This window comes from Eretmochelys imbricata, chromosome 17 (genome assembly GCF_965152235.1).
Source record: "Eretmochelys imbricata isolate rEreImb1 chromosome 17, rEreImb1.hap1, whole genome shotgun sequence".
Classification (NCBI taxonomy): Eukaryota; Metazoa; Chordata; order Testudines; family Cheloniidae; genus Eretmochelys; species Eretmochelys imbricata.
The window spans coordinates 2638462-2657545 of NC_135588.1; the positions used below are offsets into that span (position 1 = coordinate 2638462).

At 42.9% G+C, this 19084-nt stretch overlaps 2 protein-coding genes and 1 non-coding gene across 6 annotated transcripts in view; all 3 read left to right on the top strand.

Moving 5' to 3' along the window:
• Positions 1–3110, top strand: part of EFCAB5 (EF-hand calcium binding domain 5) — a 53921-nt gene extending 50811 nt beyond the window's left edge. The window contains exons 21-22 of the mRNA XM_077836924.1: positions 1571–1622; positions 2909–3110. Of these exons, the coding sequence (XP_077693050.1) occupies positions 1571–1622; positions 2909–3110 (254 nt within the window). The remainder of the gene's footprint in view (positions 1–1570; positions 1623–2908) is intronic.
• On the top strand, positions 2743–2904 carry LOC144276730 (U1 spliceosomal RNA). Its single transcript, XR_013348309.1, has one exon. It is a non-coding gene; the product is annotated as a U1 spliceosomal RNA (small nuclear RNA).
• Positions 3111–3617: 507 nt separating the features above from the next.
• Positions 3618–19084, top strand: part of NSRP1 (nuclear speckle splicing regulatory protein 1) — a 31772-nt gene continuing 16305 nt past the window's right edge. Inside the window, exons 1-3 of one of the 4 annotated variants that reach the window (XM_077837014.1) lie at positions 3618–3728; positions 6511–6598; positions 9965–10060. In XM_077837014.1, the coding sequence (XP_077693140.1) occupies positions 3679–3728; positions 6511–6598; positions 9965–10060 (234 nt within the window). In that variant the 5' untranslated portion in view covers positions 3618–3678. Of the gene's footprint in view, positions 3823–6510; positions 6599–9964; positions 10061–19084 lie in introns of all 4 variants that reach the window. The other 3 variants (XM_077837015.1, XM_077837016.1, XM_077837017.1) reach the window with 3 other exon arrangements.

Sequence of the window (19084 nt, forward strand, 5' to 3'; positions counted from 1 at the left end):
GGGTCATCAAGTCCAGTCCCTGCTATTGCAGGCAATCCAGGACAGCAATAATTATCCCTGGTTGGTACATAATTCAGATTTCACAAATGGAAAATAATTAGGAAGAATCATGGCATCAAGTTGAAAGAATGTATGCATACTAACAATTCCACAAGAACTAAATAGCACTGGGAAGGAAAAGATCTTGTCTGGCTCATCCCAGCTTGAATCACTGAGGATGTGGCAGACAGGCTTAAAAGGCAGCAAACATGTCTGAGAACAAAATTGTGCTATAAAGACTAACTAGGTTATAGCATGGCGTGGGTAGCATGGGTCTCAGAAAAAAATAAACACTGCTCAGAGAAACCAGGCTAGACTGTGTTGGCTACAACCACATCTAAACATGATGGTAGCTTCTATAGCTCATCTATGATCTTAGTGAGAGTTGAGCCAGAGAGAATAAGTCACCTTCCTACAGCTCCTCTAAGAACAACTATCAAAGGAATTTAATATATAATATCAAATATTTGTATTTACGCTTCAACAGGTCTTTCTACCTGCCTCTGCCAGGCTATGTTATTACCTTGTCTTTGGGTCAGTGCACAGTTGGATGCATGCACAACACACAAGTGTATTATTTTCTTTGGTTCAACCATGCACATGTTAAAAGGACCTTTTAAAACTCAATGGGCCAAGTTCAGCTCAGGTGAAACTCGGCTGATTTGCCCTACTGAACCCAGACCTGAATTTTCCAGCACATTTACAGGGCTGATTCATTCCAACCATCCAAACTGAAAGACATGCAAACACATCTAACAGCACAAGAATAAACTTTGCTGTCTAATCGTCAAACAAGGTGGGTGAGGTATCTTTTATTGGACCAACATTTGTTCGTGAGAGAGACAAAGAAGAGCTCTTTGTGACTCAAAAGCTTGTCTCTTTCACCAGCAGAACTTGGTCCAATAAAAGATATTACCTCACCCACCTTGTCTCTCTAATATCCTGGGATGGAGGAGGATACAACTACACTGCACAGAATAGTCAGACAGTAACGTGAGAGGGTTTGTTTGCTCCCAGCTGGTGTCAGCATTCTAATATACCAATCGTGAATGCTGCTTGTCTCATTTTAAAAAATCTATAGCATTTGTAAACCAAATTCAATGGATTGAAAAGGCAAATTACTACTTTCTAAACAGCCATGGATTAATATTCCATGGCTGTTTATAAAGTAGTAATTTGCCTTTGCCCAACATAGCTTTTCTGCAATAGAAACAATCAAATATGCAGCAGTGGATGATGGTTACTAATTCTCATCCAGCTAGAAAGTATGGTTGTAGTTCAAGTCTTAAAGTAGGAACTTCCTGGGGCAGTTTGACTCTTGGGATGCTCACTTTGGATTTCTTTAGTAAGTGAAAAACTCTAGCTCATGATTCTGCATCAGAATCTGCTAGTATGGGACCCCTGAGCTTGTGCAATATTCCACTAACTTTTGGACTCCACATGGGTACAGGGATCTATGCTAGCGGGTCATGCTAGAGCACTGGCCCTAGTTTTGAAATGGACTTCTGTGTTATGATTTTGTTTGTTTTAGGTATACCTAGAGAAGAGGTGTGGAAGCATAACTCCGTTCCAGCTGAATACCTGTACAACTGGGCACTTACCTGTCTAACACTAACAGAGCTCATGAAGGAACTACAGCATACACAAGATTCACCTTTAGCATCTCTGACTCCAAGACCCAGTCTGATTGCATATAAGTCAACAGAAGTTTTGCTGTCCTCTAACCCTAGTGATTCTATTATTTAATGTTACTTTTAAATGTTTGGCTTTATGTTTGCTATTCATAGCTAATAAACATAAGTTGCTTACCAGGTGTAGAAAATCATTAGGAATATCTAAGTAATTTATTTAGAAATGTTAAAAGGAACAATTCTGATAACATAGGTGGGTCATTCTAAACTCAAGAGACTTGACTGAAGAGAATACCATTCGGTTTTCATTTAATTCTGACGAGAAGAGGATTAAGCAAGAGGGCAAATATAACTTGTATGTCTAGCACATTACATGATTCATAAATGATAACAGAAAAAGCCCTTCCGAATTGAATTGTGTATTTAGCAAAGATTCATTTTCCTAAAGTGACATTTTCAAAGTCACTTTAAGCCTAGAAAGGATTGTTGAAGAGCATGCTTTTAGTTCTCCCAATGGGCAGAACACTTATTCTGGAAAATCCCTCTAGTTTTAATGTGACAGGAGTTTTCTTATTGGGTTAAAGCTTGTTTACAGCAAACTTTACTGCTCTGTTGCAAGATTCCATCTTTGCAATAAAGTATCTTTTGGCAGAATCAGTTTTTTAATAAAATGTTGGGAAATTAAACTTCTTTTTCTTTATTTAGTTGACAAAGTGTGATGTCTACCAAATACTTTCTAATTTGAGATTGCAGGTTGCTTTTAACCTCCCCATATAAAATGATGGTGATTATCTGATAGCTGCTTCTAACTGGCAAGTGGGTTTCATATTTTTGTTGGGGGAAAGGCTTTTCAGGTCACTTACAGTGATATTTCTAGGAACAATGTCTTTACAGATATTATACTGATAGCCACAAGCACTTGTCCCTTCAGAAGATGCTCACAAACAATTCATTGTGAATACAAATTACTTACTAAGCTTTATGAATGGAACAAAAAAGGTAGGGTGCTTATAGATTACATGGTTTGTTTCAGCGAGTCAAAGTAACACACCAGGGCTTTGTCTAGTTCAGGGTCTGCACCGGGCAGGGGCGATACCAGGATCAGGAAGGTGGTTTTCCCGGGGCGGGGCTCACCCGTTGCCCTGCGGGTGCGCTGACCCCGGCGATTTCCCCAAAGGCGGGAAACTCGGCTGCAGCACTTGTGGTAGTGGCGTGCTGCTTTTGTTTCACCTTTTCAGGTACCTGACCCAACCGAAGCGCCCAGCTACAGGTGCCTGCTCTGCATGGGCGCTTGCTGGCAGCGGGCGGGCGCCAAAGGTCCGGAGCGTGCCCGGCGGGGCGGGAGGCAGGCCGCAGGCTCAGGCCCTTCACGAGGGGAGAGATGATCAGGCTGACAAAAGCTGGGAGCCCCAGCACTTGCGGGTGCCCGCACTGCCCTAGGTGAAGCATCGCTTGGCGAAAGCCGGTTGCCGGCCGCCTCACACCAGGAGTCCTGCGTTGCCGAGCGATCCGTTCGCCCCCCAAAAAGCAAACAGCATCTCGCCGCGTTTTACTGCGGAGAGCCGGGTTCAGGGCCCTAACCCCCAGTACGCCCCGAGCCGCCCCTGCCCTGCGGCGGGGCAGGGAAACGCCCCCGAGGGCGAACGCCCCTGTGGCAGGGGGCGGCGAGGGAGACCCGTTTTGCATCGCTCGAAGCGGCTTCCCCCTGTCCGCAGCGGGGATAAAATGCCCCCCCCGCGCCGCTCACGGGCCCCCGCGTTCACCCGGCAGGGACCCTCGGGCGCGCCCCGTCTGAGCCCGGCCGAGCTTCCCGCCGCACCCCGGCGGGCTGAATGCCTCCTCCCCTCCCCGCCGCGCGCGGATATCGCCCCCCCCGGCCGTCTGCCCCCCCCACCGCGCGCGGATGTCGCCCCCCCCACGCCGCGCGCGGATATCAGCCCCCCCGGCCCCACCATCCGCCTGCGGCGCGAGGCGGAACCGGCGCCGAGCGGGAGGCGGCGGTGCCCGGATGCAGCAGCGCAGCGCGCCCGACCCCAAGATGGCGGCGCCGAGCAAGCAGTGAGCGGGGTCCGGGCGCGTCAGGGGGGGCCCCATGAGAGACTCTCGGGACGGGAGAAGCGCCTGGGGGGAGAGGCCCATGGGGGCCTGGGAGGTGATGGGGCTGAGGGGGTGGTGCCATGGGGGAGAGGCCCCTGCGGGCATGGGGGAGATGATGCCATGGGGGAGGGCAGTGAAGGGGAGGTTGGGGGAGAGGCCCATGAGGTCAAAGGGAATGGGGTTGAGATGAGGGGACATGAGGGCCAGTTGGGGGGATGGTGGCATTGGGGGAATGACAATGTGGGGGAGTGGCTTTGGGGATATAGGGTCCTGTGTGTGGTAGGCTGAGAGGATAGGGCCCCAGGGGGACATGGAGAGGGGTCACCAGGGCCTGGGATTGGTGGGGAGTCTGGGGTCCTGTTGGGGAAGGAGATAGGGTGATACAGTTGGGGGCAGGGGGTGGGATGGTGAGGGTAGATGAGAACATGGGGCAGATGCTGGGGATGTGGGGCAGCTCTTGAAAACACCACCTGTGGGCAGTGGGGTTACTCACGTGGGCCCCTGCAAAACAGTGTGGTGGACCAAGGCATGCTCAGAAACAATCTTCACCTGGGGCTGTATGATAAGCAGAAGACTTACAAATCACTGCATTTTGTTTTATTCAATCTAGGCTCTAGGGTCTCAGGGCTGCAACTTTGGAGAGGGCAAACATTGCAAGGGAATGTTTGTTTGTTTTAAAAGCAACTGTTTATCCTGGAAGCTTCTTGCACCAAATTAATAGAAATATATCATTGGGTCTAGAGCTAGTAAAAGTTTGTTTTTCCCAAATCTAATTTTGGGGTCAAATTTATTATTGTTTACTTCCTGTACAACTCACAAAGCCTTTCCAAACTGGAAAGAAGACATGTTCCCTGCCCCTAGGAGCTCTTAGGCCTGGTCTACACTTAAAAATTAGATCAACCTAGCTACATCTCTCAAGGCAGATAGCCTGTCTCCCTACCCACCTCTACTGCACTCATCACCTTCCAGTTGTGCCTTAAGTGGCATGACTAACATCTGTCACATGTAGTTCCTTCCCTCTCATCCTGCTGGGGGCAGGGAGGGGAATTGTGTGTGCAATGGAGTGTTCTTTATTGGTGTGTTTTTTGTTTTTAATGTATCTCTTGTTCTGTGTGTATATACAAGAGGGCCAGTCAAAGAGGTGTGCCTTAATTTGGAGTGGAAGGTGGTGAGGTTTGGGATTGTCCTTAGTTCCTGTGAGAGTTTGTTCCACAGTCCAGTACCAGCCCCCTGAGAAAGCTCTTGTTTCTTGCACCATAGAGTTCATTTGTGCATGGGAACAGAGTTTCAACTACAGACTTAATTCTGGATCTTCAGGTCATGGTGTACTTCTGCAGTACAAGTAATAAATAATAATAGGTGATCTTTTAGATGGCCTGGGCCCAAGCCTCTGCATGCCTCGAAAATAGTATTGAGACCTTGAACTTGACTTGATATTCTATAGCAGTGGCTCTCAACCATTCCAAACTATTGTACCCCTTTCAGGAGTCTGATTTGTCCTGCATACCTCCAAGTTTCACCTTACTTAAAAACTACTTGCTTACAAAATCAGACCTAAAAATACAAAAGTGTCTCAGCACACTATTACTGAAAAATGACTGACTTTCTCATTTCTACCATATAATTATAAAATAAAACAATTGGAATATAAATATTGTACTTACATTTCAGTGTATAGTATATAGAGAAGTATAAACAAGTCATTGTACGATATTTTAGTTTGTACAGACTTTGCTAGTGCTTTTTATGTAGCGTGTTGTAAAACTAGGCAAATAAGTAGATGAGTTGATGTACTTCCTGAAAGACGGCTGCGTACCCTGAGGGTACGCGTACCCTTGGTTAAGAACCACTTTTCTACAGGAACCCTCTGTAGGGAGCAGCTACAGGTTTGATGTGCTCACAGTATCCTGTGTTGGTGAGAGAATGCTGCTGCATGTTTCGTACTAACAAACCCTTCCCAAAAGAGTAGAACTAATCTCTTAAGAAAGACAAATGTTTATTTGTAGGCTTGGCAGAATTTGATTTTTATTTTTTTTATAATTTCAATGAATAATATCGATTTTATTTTTAAATATTTTTTCAATTTTTATCAATTTAAATTTTCACAGTTGCGTAAAATTATGGGACATTAGATAACGGGAGGCAGACAATAATTATTTAATGACAGATGTTGAGATTCAAAAAGTTAAAACATTATAACCATTAAAACACAAATCGTTAATATCACATCAAAATATGCAAAGTAAAGATCCTTAAATCAAACTCAAGTAAGAAAAATGCTGCTTGTGAATTTATTAATCTGTTCATTTTGATTATTGGTGGAAATTATTTTTCGAGGTGTGCGTGTGTATGAGATTATGCCCGTGTTTAATCCTTTGCAGAATAAAGAGCCTGAACTGGTTTCTTCTTATGGTAGAAATGGGCTTTCAGGAGGGATTTAAGTGAGAGGGTACTGGCTTTGTGGACCAGCTCTGGAAGGGCATTGACTGGAGAGTGGGTGTCATGGGAAAAAGCTTGAAGACTGCTGTAGGAGAAGCGTATGAATGGGTGACAAGGTCGGCTACATTGTACCAAATGTCCTAAATTATGCCCAATAACTGTGGCACTGATGCTGATTTTGCTAGTGTGCTATTTTCTGTTTTTAAAATTGGGTGGTTGTTTTCTTTGTCTTGGAATATAATACATATATTACTGTATTATTGTCAATAATACTAAAAGGGTGATTTCTAACCTTTTTCTCCAGATATGGGCTTATTTTGCCCAAGAAAGCATTGCAGAAAACTCTGATGTTGAAGAAACATTCAGTCTTCGCAGATGACTCTGATGAGGAGGTTAGTTATCAATAATTTTCTCCACAGTAACACTGAAATGTACATTTCATTCTGCTGCTTTTCAGTACGTTAAATGGAGGATTACTTTGAGCTGAATATCAATTGGGAACATTTTATGGGCAGATGCCTGCTAATAACAAAAGAAGTCCAAATTCAATATACATTTCATTTCCAAAAATGCCTTTTTGAGTAGCATGATCTAGTGGTGAAAGCAAAGATCTGGGCCTGGGGAGCTCTCAGTTCTTTCCTTGATTCTGCCGCTAATTTGTGTGATCTTGAGCAAAGTACTTAACTTCTCTGTAGGCAAATGGTTCTTTGAAATAGATTTTTGCTATTCTGGAACTGTTATGTCCAGAACTCAAAGGACCTTTAACAGCTCATTTCTTCACTTGTCTCTATAATTAAAATAAGTCTGCACTAATGCTTCTAAAAGTGTGTAGTCTGGGGTATTTCTGAAGAACATTGTGCAGTTTAAAGTTCAGAGTTCTGTACTGTTTTTAAGGGGTACATTTTGTTTTAGGTATTTTTGAAATACAAATCAGTGCTCTAATAGCCTGATCCAACTTCATTTGAAGTCCTATCTGAATCTTAATGAAAACAGTGCAAAATTAACCCTGATGTGTATGAAAACTCTTTTATTTTAACACAATAGGTAAGAAATAGTCAGAGTTGTGCACCTGAGAGTTGTCTGGTTATGCCATACGCATTTGAAGTTACTTTGTATAGTGTGAAAAGGAGTATAATTTATCGCAGGTTTATCACTTGTGAGTTATGAGTCTATACAGGTAAAATTACGCTATATCCCTATGTTTGTAGCTCTGTCTGACATGTTCTATTCCATAAACTTGTTTGGTGGCTGGGTGAGCAAGTTGAACATATTATTCATGTGGACAAAATAAAAGATGAAATGTCTCGTAAGTCTCAGGAACAGAATGAAGTAACTGCACTAGTCAGATATTTTTGTAAACAGATTGTAAAATTTTAAGGATGAACAATAATTCATCCTTGTGTTTAATCCAAACAAAGGTCCCAACCCTGTAAACACTTATCCACACGCTTAAGTTTACTTATGTGAGTAGTCTGATTTAATTTAGTGGTGCTACTTGTGAGAGTAAAGTTAAGTACATGTTTGGAGGATCTGGGCCAAACCTCACAAAGGTTCTTTGACAGCTTATTTTTGTTAAGCATTCACAAAAATTGAGTTCATAATTGGCATGGAGCATAATTAGGAAGTGAAATGATCTTCTAGAAATCTAAACTTCGTAGAGTTTAAAGAATTCCTGCTTTGTCAGTAGTTGATTGGGATATGGAAAAATGCCATAGACTTTTTGTATTTCTTTTCCTTGATGATGCAATTTGATTTCTGGATGATGACTTCCATGACATTTCAAGTAGAGCATTAGGACAGTGTACAATACTGCTAGTACGTGACTTACCTAAACATGTACTCTGGTTCTTCTTCGAGTGCTTGCTCATATCAGTTCCAGTTAGGTGTGTGCGCGCTGCATGCACGGCTGTCGGAAGGTTTTCCGTAGCAGCCACCCGTCGGGCCGGCTGTGGAGCCACCTGGAGTGATGCCGATATGGCGTTTTATATACGACCCTGCCGGCCCGACCCCCCTTCAGTTCCTTCTTACTGCCAGTGACAGTTGTTGGAACAGTGGTTTCTTGTTCTCCAGTTGTCTGCTACTCCCTAGCTATCTTACTTATCTCTGTATATAGTTACCCATTGTTAGTTAATTGTTTAGTCATTATCTCTAGTGTTAAGTATAGTTTATAGCAGTTGAGGGTTTTCCCCTTCAACGAGTGTCCTATGGGGCATGCCATCCCAGGGCTTCAAACCTTGTAGCTCTTGCGGCAAGCCTATGCCCACGGCAATCTGCACAACTCCTGTCTTCGGTGCCTGGGAGAGGCCCACCAGGCAGACAAGTGTAAAATTTGCAAGGCGTTTAAATCCCGAACCAGAAAGGAGAGGGACGCTTGCCTGAAATAACTCCACATGGAGTCTGCTCTCCGTCCGCCACAAGACTTGGGCCCGAGCGCCTCGATGCAGAGTGCTCCTCCAGCGGTGCCGTCTACAGCACTGCAAAAGGACTCGGCACGCCCTCCTAGGGGCTGGTGATCTCCCGGGGCCCAGAAGCGCTCCCCCCGGCACTGCTCCCCCTCCCTGGCCGCCTGTAAAAAGCAGGCCATGGGAGGACTTCCTCAGAGGCTTGAAGCAGATGCTGCAGCCCCAGCAGGACACCCATAAGACTGACAGACCCTCCAGTAGGCCTCAGCCCGCATGGGCCCTCGGTCCCCCGGGCAGCCCCACACCACCAGACCCCCTGCAGCTGCAGGTGGAGGAGGTCATGCTGACCTCCACTCTGGACACTTTTGAGGCCTCTAGAGGGCTCATTGAGATGACTGCGCCTGTGTCCCCGATCTCAAGGCCTCCATCAGCTCGAGCCCCAGTACCGTCAAGGGGCAAACCGGCAATGTTTGGGCCATCTGCCCCCAGACCAGCATCACTGCGCCGGCCTGAGTCCCAGCGCTGTTCTGAGTCCCAGCACCGCACGTATGTTACGTGCCAGTCTGACTCGCGGCACTGGTCTTGCAGCCCCAATCCTCGGAGCTGTTCCCCACTCTAGGTGGTCGTCAGCTGATAGGTTGTGGTCCCGCTCGAGGTCTAGGTCATGGTCTGAGACCTCGCGGCACTGCTCAGACCATCCTTGTTCCGTGCACCGCTCTCCATTGCAGCACCGCACCTCTCCAAGTTGCCGATCGCGGCGCAGATCTCCAGCACGGCAACGGTCGTGGTCACTCTCTCAACGCCGCTCCCCATTGAGGCAAGGTCCAACTTCTTGGCACCTGTCGACCTCACGGTACCGCTCTCCACAATGGCACTGGTTGCCGCCTAGATCTCGCTATTCCTTGCAGTACCCATCCCACCAGTTGCGGGACACGGAGCTTTCCTTGATGCACTTGAGCACCGCCCCTCCTTGACCGTCCCGCTCCCAATCTCCCTCCCTGAGGTGGAAATGGCTATACACAAAAAGTAAATCAACTACAAATAGTTATTTCCCCCCTCTAATCCCATTCAATTCACAGTACTAGTTTTCACATTTTCAGATAGCAGTGTGTTTTTTTTTTTTAATGGATCCATATCCCTTTAACATTTCAGGAGGAAAGATTATTGCATTTTCTTTTACCTTTACCTTAATAATTTGAGCATAAAGTATCAGCACATTAATTTAAAGAAAATATTGTCAACTCAAATTTTAGCCAACATTTAGATTTTTAAAATAAAATATTTAAAAATCAGAAGCCCTATAGAAATCAATAATTTGTTCCAAAATATTCAGTGTAAACCGTAATTGCTATCCAGTTTTTGCAGCAGAGAGAACCTGAAAGAGCACGGATCAGAAGCAAAACCGAAACTGATTCATTAATTTTTACTGTCCAAGCTGGACAAATGCAAAAAGTAAGTAAATGGTTAAAAGGAAATTGTATTATTAGTTTGAATAACCTGTAGCCTTACTAGCAACCAAGAAATTAGTTTGTTTAAAATACAAGATGTTTAAATTTATCCAGCTCACTTTTAAAAAAATATATTAATAACTTATAAAGAAAAGGAGTACTAGTGGCACCTTAGAGACTAACCAATTTATTTGAGCATAAGCTTTCATGCATCCAATGAAGTGAGCTGTAGCTCACGAAAGCTTATGCTCAAATAAGTTGGTTAGTCTCTAAGGTGCCACAAGTCCTCCTGTTCTTTTTGCGAATACAGACTAACACAGCTGCTTCTCTGAAACCTATGGTTAATAACTTAATAATTTCTACCTGCTCCAGCAGAGGGTGCAGCAACCCATGCAAATTACAGTTCGGCGTATGCTCCTGTCATTGAGGCACTGAGATGACCGTATAATGCGTGGTGGATAGAGCTGGGTATTTTACAAATAAAAATAATTGATTATCTTAGGAACATACTGTTAAATTGGGGTATAACAAAGGAGTTTAAAGCAGAATCTTTATCCTCTTTAAATGTTGATCTATAGTTAAAGAGAAGATAAGTATTCTGGAGGTGGAGTTACGATATATTTAACTTCAGCATCGAAGTATAATGTTATGGTTTTTATCAACCAAAATTTATTTCTGAGAATTTTAATCATGCCCACAGTCTATGAATTTCAAACTCTAATTTTAAAATGTTTTAATTAATTTAATATTATGCTCACTCCACCTTCCACTCGAAAAATTTTCAATGTAGGTGAGATCTGTTACCCTAATATTACTGTTGGTTTTCTAAAGCTAAACTTGAGTTCTTTTTTTCTCTTGTGTGGGGGGAAAATCCAGAGCAAATCCAAGTGGAAAAGAAACACTATATCTGAGGTCCCTCATTCGCATAGTTTCTGAGCAATTCACAAACTGCCTCTGTGAAGTAGCAATGCCATATTACAGAAGGGAAACAGAGGCACAGAGTGACCAAGAGTGGGATCCACAAATGTGTTTAGGCACCTAAGTCCTGATTTTAGGCACCGCTGCGATCCACAAACCTCCAGCTCAGCTAATCCTGTAAGCGCCTGAACTCGCTTGGTGCCTAAGTTTTTGCCGTAAAGATTCCCTATGTTTCTGGCTCTGATTGTGTGCACTGCAGCCCTACTTTAGGTGACTGGGCACCTAAGTCCCAGAGTAATTCACAAAGTAGGGGAGAGAGGTTGTTTGGCTACCTAAGTCACATGCAGGGCCGGATCCAGTAGGCGAGCTCAGAGGTAGCCTAACTCCACACAAAACAGCTAGGGGGAGGAGCAGGCGGAGGAGGACTTTACAACTTTTAGCTGAGTGGTTACCGTTTTTAGCCTTCCTCTGCAGCGGGGGCATGGGTCACTTGCAGTTTAAACTAGTGTAAATGGCGGATTCTCTGTAACTTGAAGTCTTTAAATCATGCCTTGAGGACTTCAGTAACTCAGCTGGAGGTTAGAGGTCTATTACATGAGTGGGTAGGTGGGGTTCTGTGGCCTGCAATGTACAGTAGGTCAGCCTAGATGATCATGATGGTCCTCTTAGACATGGGATGTGGGAGACTGCTGGATCAAGTCTTCCCTGTGCCTGAGGAGGAGGAGGAGGAGGAGAAGGGATTTGAACAGTGATCTGCCCGCCTGAGGAGAGAGCCCCAAACACTTGGCTATGGAATGTTGTGGCTTGGATCTCCCTAAATCTCTCCTATTGAAGTTGTTCCACTTAAATTAAATATTGATTAGGCCAGAGCAAGAGTTAGAATGACTCTGTATCCTAGTGGTTAGGGCATTCACCTGCAAGGTGGCAGATCCTTGGCAGCCGAACTCCTGTCTTCCCTGCAGTTTGTGACTCTCGAACAGTGATAGGTGCCTCCCTGCAGCCAGGACTTGGCACCAAATTCAGAGAGAGGAGTGGGGCTTCTCATTGCATCTCCCATTGTCTAGCTTAGACGGCTCCCTGCCTACCATCCGATCTTTGTGCATCACATTCTAAGGCACCTATCTCTCCCCATTCATTTTATAGGAGCTGAAGTCAGGCTTTGTGGATCTCAGTGTTGTTCCAGTGATTTTTTTAGGCCTCTAAAAGTTATACGCTGTGAAGCTCAGCATCACAACACTTAAGTCTCTTTTGTGGATCCAGGCCTAAATGACTTGCCCAAGGTGTCTCAGGAAGTCTGTGGCAGGGTTTTGAACACAGGTGTCCCAAGCCAAGCCCTAGGATCACCTTGCTCTCCAGTACATATACTTCTACACAGAAAGAGAGGAGAAAAAAAATAAATCCAGTGAAATAATGATTTCATCATCTTGGTTTTGTTGTAGAATGTAAAATCTGTGTAAAATTCTGCGACTGCAGAGACCTCAGCGATTTGAAATTGATGAGTGGGAAAATTACTAGTTTTCGGTCAGACTGCTTGTGGACTTGCATTACATGTCTCAGCAACCAAGTGCTATTGTCCAGAAACGTTTTTCTATGCATGTGAGTAATATTAATTGATGCTGTCTGGTAAGCCTCGCTGAAATTCATGAAAGCATCTCAGTCATTTAATTAATATGCTACATATAAAAACAAAACAATGAAAAGTAAAGTTTGCAAATGGCAAATTTTATTGTCACATTTATAACTAAACAAAAGCTTAAGTTAAATTCCCTTTCCTCCAAAGGATTTGTAATGGAGGCTGAAATACTCTTTAACTACGTCCTTACTACCAGACTCCACTATAACAAATCATACAAAACTTACCATGTTATGTCAGCATGGTACACAGCCAGCAAAAAGCAATAATCTCACAACTGCCTTTTTTAAAAAAAAATCATTTCTTTTTAAACAAAATTACTTTATTAGTTCAGTAATAATTTCAGGGCTTTTCAAGATAAGGAGCAGCATTTGGGAGGGGTTTCATTTCCTGTCTGCTACTTTATCAGTCAGAACTACATCTCGAATGTCTGAAGATTGTGTATTTATAACTGAACTCTAATAAAGTCCATGCTGGGGAATCTGCACACCTGACTTGGTCATTGTGATTATATATTAGATACCAAACTTGTGTTCCCTTTTTTTAATGTTACTATGCATATTTCATTAAGATTTTGTCTGCATCCTTGCTGAATCTGTTAAGATTTGAAAGGTGATAATATCTTATAAAGTCTGCTCACTGTAGCCAAGCTGGTTAGTGGATGTAAGTTACTGTAGAAGAAAGTCCTTTGGCTTGCTCATTTAAGCAAAATGTCCATGTTAGTGGGACAGAAATTCTCTTTAAATGAAGTGTTAGTCATGAATAATTAATAAAGCAAGAAAGGAGGCTTGTTAATTCTAGTACGCTAGGTAAAACCTAGTGTGTAGCTGTCATAGCAAGGGAAGGATTTGTTCTTTCACTATTTTCAGTGTTAAAATCTTTAAAATTGTGTTTTATTTTCCCTTACCACTAGAAAGCCTTTTATTGAGCACATAGACTATAGCAATAAATCATTTGAGTCTTCAAAAATAACGCAGAACAGAAATTTATTTCTGATACATTTTCTCAAAAGGATCTGTCCCCTATATTCCTCTTCATCTAGGACTTGTCTGTATGACTGCTGCATTGTTGCTTGCTCTGCTCCTGTCTATGGAGTTTAATAGACCATCTTTCGGTGCTAATTGATACTTCATTTACAGCAAGTGGGGTGCCTGCTTCCGTATCTCTTAAGATCCCTCCATGCAGATTTCCCTGTCCTTGCAACTTTTAGAAATTGCAGTCTTCTCCTTTACACTGAGGGCTTGTCTACATAGGGAAATGCACCAGCAGAACTTTAGTGTGGTCATAGCAGTATAACTCCCTGTATGGAGACTCTTATTCCAGTAAATTTCCCCATTTAGAGAAGTTCTCATGGTACTTTACACTGCTCTTGCAATATAACAGGGCCTTAAAGTGGGTGTAACTAAGGCTCCTTTAAGGCTTCCTTTTTTTGCCAAAGCTGTATGAGATGGCATTATTATGAATGAGAGTCAAATCCTGAGATTCCTGATGTGTTGTGAGAAGAACTAAGTACTGTACTTACGATCTGTGATCCAGTTATCTTTGGTCTTGCCTTCACTTCAAAAAAGGATATGTTCTTAACTCAAGTTAGCTAACTCAAGATAAAATCCTAATGAAGTCAGAGCAGTTAATAGTTTTTGCATGAGTTAGCAGGTCGAGTTAGAGTAGGTTTGCCCATAGTCTTTAGCTTGACCTGCTAACTCATGTGAAATATGAGCTGTCTTGTCATCATTAGGATTTTACTTTGCGTTAGCTAACTCAAGTTAGATCATTTTTTTTGTCATAGTGCAAACAAGGTCATTGAATGTAGTGGGATAGCTGGCCTTGCCAGCTTCTTGGATATTGTCCTATCTTATATTTAACAACTAATCACGTATTTAAAATGTATGGAATATATATACAGTAGGGTTTTCAGAAACAATGTGAACAGGTCAATATGATAGCCTAATTCTGCTGTCTTTTTGGGGATCAACTTTGGCTTCCACTGGCTTTTGTTTTGTGAATGTCCACAATTAAAATGATTTCAGCAAGTTGATGAAATAGCACTGTAACACATTTTTATATCCTGGAAGGATCTACGCTATTATTAGAGATGTTCTCTTACTTTGGGCCAAAATTATTTTCTGTGCTTCATAGCCCTGTATCTTATCCCCTGCCTTAATTTATAACAATATAACATTAGAAATGCTGCCCCTTAAAATGAAAGCTGTGGGGAACCCTTATAATGAATCTCACGTTGTTGATTGATTGATTGTTAATTCCATCCGGCCTTAAATGGAAAAGAGCATCCACAGGTATTAAAAAAACAATCTAAATGTATCCACTTAACTTGTGAGTCAACAGTTAAAATAATCATAGATGTACTAATTGTCTGCAGACCTCCAGACATAAAAGGTGTCCTGGAGTGACCAAGAGGTATGCTGACTGTTATGGTGGCGAAACCCAAGACTTACTTGCTTCAGAGAGTTCAGCACCTTCGCAGACATCATCTCTGACGCCATCCTCCCAAACTTTGTATTGGAACTGACCACCTCTTGTCTCCAACCGGCTAATCCTACACATATGGCCCCGATGTGTTTTTGAGTTTAGGAGGGGTCATAGGGAGAGCAAAAATCACCCTCCTATTTTTGGCAGACCACAACCTTCTCCAAGCACAGTCCTCAAACAGGATGGTGGCTCTCATTGTTGTCCACTTTCGTAACCACATGGATCCAGTTAAACATAACAGCATCCTCAGAGAAAACAACGGTGAACAGATAGCATTTTGTCAAACCTACCATTCCTTGGGCTATGATCGTACACCGAACGCAGCCAGAAATGGCACCACACTATTATATCACCATGATTTGCTGATAGTCTACAATAATGAAAGAGGGAGGGAAGGACATTTGAATGCCTGTGTTGAAAATCTAAGGTAGAAGCATTCAATACAAGAATCTCCTGTGGTCCTAATCCACAATCAGGATAGAAACAGAGAGAATTTATTTTCTTTACCATTGCAGCCACTGTATCACTACTATCAGGACTTTCCAGGACTGTAAATTGCTTCATCAATCCAGACTACATACACTCTACCTAGGAAGCCAGTATTACCTGCTTTGAGAACTATCAGCATGTTTCACAGAGAAGAGATTCCAAATGTGGGATGATGGGTTCTGTGAACAAGAACCATACACCTCTCTTCCAGAGGAGAGAAGAATGGTCATAGGCCCTTCCCAGATTCAGACTGAAGTGCAGAATTTACATACAACCTAATCTTCACCCACAACAACTAAGAGGAAAAATTTAAACGAGGAGGAGGAGAAGGTGTCTTTCTCTCTCACAAGTGTGTATGCATCCACATGCACAAATTCCAACAACCTGATGATGAGGGGGCAGAAACTAAGGCCTGGTCTATGCTAAAAAGTTAGGTAGACCCAGCTGTCACTCAGGGGTGTGAAAAATCCACACTTGCTGAGCAGCACAGTTAAGCTGAACTAAGTTGCAGACAGGGCTAGGTTGATGGAAGAATTCTTCCGTCGATCTAGCTACCACCTCTTGGGGAGGTGGATTACCTACTCAGACAGGAGAGCCCCTTCCAACGGTGTGTAGGCAATGCCACTGTAGCATTTCACATGTAGATAAGCCCATAGCTCACTAGACTCTGTTGCTTTAATTCAGTTTTTGCAGGTGCTTAGATGCTAGGTTTATGGATGTCCGATAAAAACCTTTACTGTGATTATTTCCAGATTTGTATTTTATTTATTTATTGGGTCCCTCACTTTGAATCTTTGCCCCATATTTTCACCTTCTCAAGATGAGAGCTGTGTCTTTCCAGCTGAGGACTTGTCTGGTTTCATGTGAATACTTGGTCAGGATAACATGTTGTTGTAATTAAGCCTTGGGGCTACAACAATAGCCTAAAATCTGATATTGAAAGTTTTTGCTTTTGTGAACAGATTAACCATCTCAGCTTTTCTCATTTACTGACCGGTTAATAACTCTACTTACTCTACTGTTGGCGATTAGCCAGGGATTTTCTGCATACCAAGTTAAAACCAATTGGTTATAGTAGGAGATTAAAATTAATTCTGGTTTAATTTGTCTGACGGGTCATTAAGTCTAGTTTCATATCCCTTTGAAATGAATTACAAAACGAAGAGAAATAATTGATCCTGTGTGCCTAATGTTCAATGCCTTGAAGGAGAAACCTCCAGAAAGCTGGTAGATATCTTGTCAGAGAAAGATGATGCGGATCTACGGTGGCAGTTTACTTCTAAAGTGAGAAACCATGTAAAAGAAAAGGATAAGGCAGTATATAATGTCCTGCATACAAGTATTTGCAGTACATAAGGTTTGGGTGGCAATCACAGATCATGCTTCCCTCCCTCACAAATCCGTAAAAGAGAATTTACCCCTAATCAAAAGTGCTTTGAGTGTAGCTTTATTAAAATACACTCTGCTGTAGGTGGTCTAAATTTTCATTGGGGTCATACATCCTTTCCTGAGATGTCAGTGGAAGAATGCACTGGCGTTTCTCATGCACATAGAGATCCTAATTTAAGGTAATTGAATGTCCTAAAATTTTCCATGAGACATTCTTAATCTTACATGTTTTACAAGAGCTTTTTAATTTAAGCCCAGATAATAAGGTTCCATCTACACTAGGAAACTGACTCAGTGCTGAAAATGGTTGTCAGCAATGGGCCTTAGTCTTCCTTTCTGTAACAGTGCAGAATATGGTTTTGCTACATCTGTACTAGCAGTTAAATGGTTTTCAGCACCAATTCTGGGAGAACCATTGCTGACAACTGGTCCATTTCCTAGAGCAGTTGGGACCAATGGGTCTATATTAAATTAGAAGAAAAGGGAAATGAAAAGTTTTCAGACTGCACCTTACATTCTTCAAAACATACACACGTATAATCACATGATTTACTCTTCTTCTTTTTGCTTAGGTATTTGAGGACTTTTGAATTATTGAGCTTTTTGTACAGCATTCAGAGTGCTATAAAATGCAATCACAGTGAGACATACCTTAAACAATTCAAAACACTGGTCAGTAGTGTGGTCTTCACATCCCTCCATACCCATGTAGGAATGACTGTAAAGAAGAAATATATTTTAAGAAGTTATTTAAAATGAGAGAGAGAGAGAGGTTGCTTGGCAGACAAGAATTAGGAGAGCGTACTGGTAGATACTCTGGAGGGCAGGGATAGGATACAGAGGGACCTAGACAAATTGGAGGATTGGGCCGAAAGAAATCTGAGGTTCAATAAGGATAAGTGCAGGGTCCTGCACTTAGGACGGAAGAACCCAATGCACAGCTACAGACTAGGGACTGAATGGCTAGGCAGCAGTTCTGCAGAAAAGGACCTAGGGGTGACAGTGGACGAGAAGTTGGATATGAGTCAGCAGCGTGCCCTTTTTGCCAAGAAGGCCAATGGCATTTTGGGATGTATAAGTAGGGGCATAGCGAGCAGATCGAGGGACGTGATCGTCCCCCTCTATTCGACATTGGTGAGGCCTCATCTGGAGTACTGTGTCCAGTTTTAGGCTCCACACTACAAGAAGGATGTGGATAAATTGGAGAGAGTCCAGCGAAGGGCAACAAAAATGATTAGGGGTCTGGAACACATGACTTATGAGGAGAGGCTGAGGGAACTGGGATTGTTTAGTCTGCGGAAGAGAAGAATGAGGGGGGATTTGATAGCTGCTTTCAACTACCTGAGAGGTGGTTCCAGAGAGGATGGTTCTAGACTATCCTCAGTGGTAGAAGAGGACAGGACAAGGAGTAATGGTCTCAAGTTGCAGTGGGGGAGGTTTAGGTTGGATATTAGGAAAAACTTTTTCACTAGGAGGGTGGTGGAACACTGGAATGCGTTACCTAGGGAGGTGGTAGAATCTCCTTCCTTAGAAGTTTTTAAGGTCAGGCTTGACAAAGCCCTGGCTGGGATGATTTAATTGGGGATTGGCCCTGCTTTGAGCAGGGGGTTGGACTAGCTGGCCTCCTGAGGTCCCTTCCAACCCTGATATTCTATGATTCTATACTGGTATATGCAAAATCATGAAAGAAGGTTCAAACTCAAATGTGGGGGAAAAAGAAACCAAGAGGGATTTGGGAAGATTTTTCAGGGGTAATATACTGTAGTGCCTTAATGCTATTATAAGAAGTTTTCCTTGGTTTGCACAGGAGCATTCTGTTTGTTTTTACTGTAGGGTTAAAATATTTGCTCTTGACAGAAAATATTACACTATAAGCTTTGTGCCTCCAAAGAATAGCTTGATTGTGGACAAACAGAAAGCATGAGACAGATTGCTGAGTTTGTAGGGCCTTTAATAAATGAACTGTTGATAAGTAAAAACAATACAAAAGAACAGGAAGTTCTCATCTATCAGTGCTCATAGCAGAACAGGAAATTGTCACCCACAAACCATAAGAAGAGGTGTTTGTACTGGAGCCGTTTTCCTTAAACTTACTGACACTCTGGACAAAGA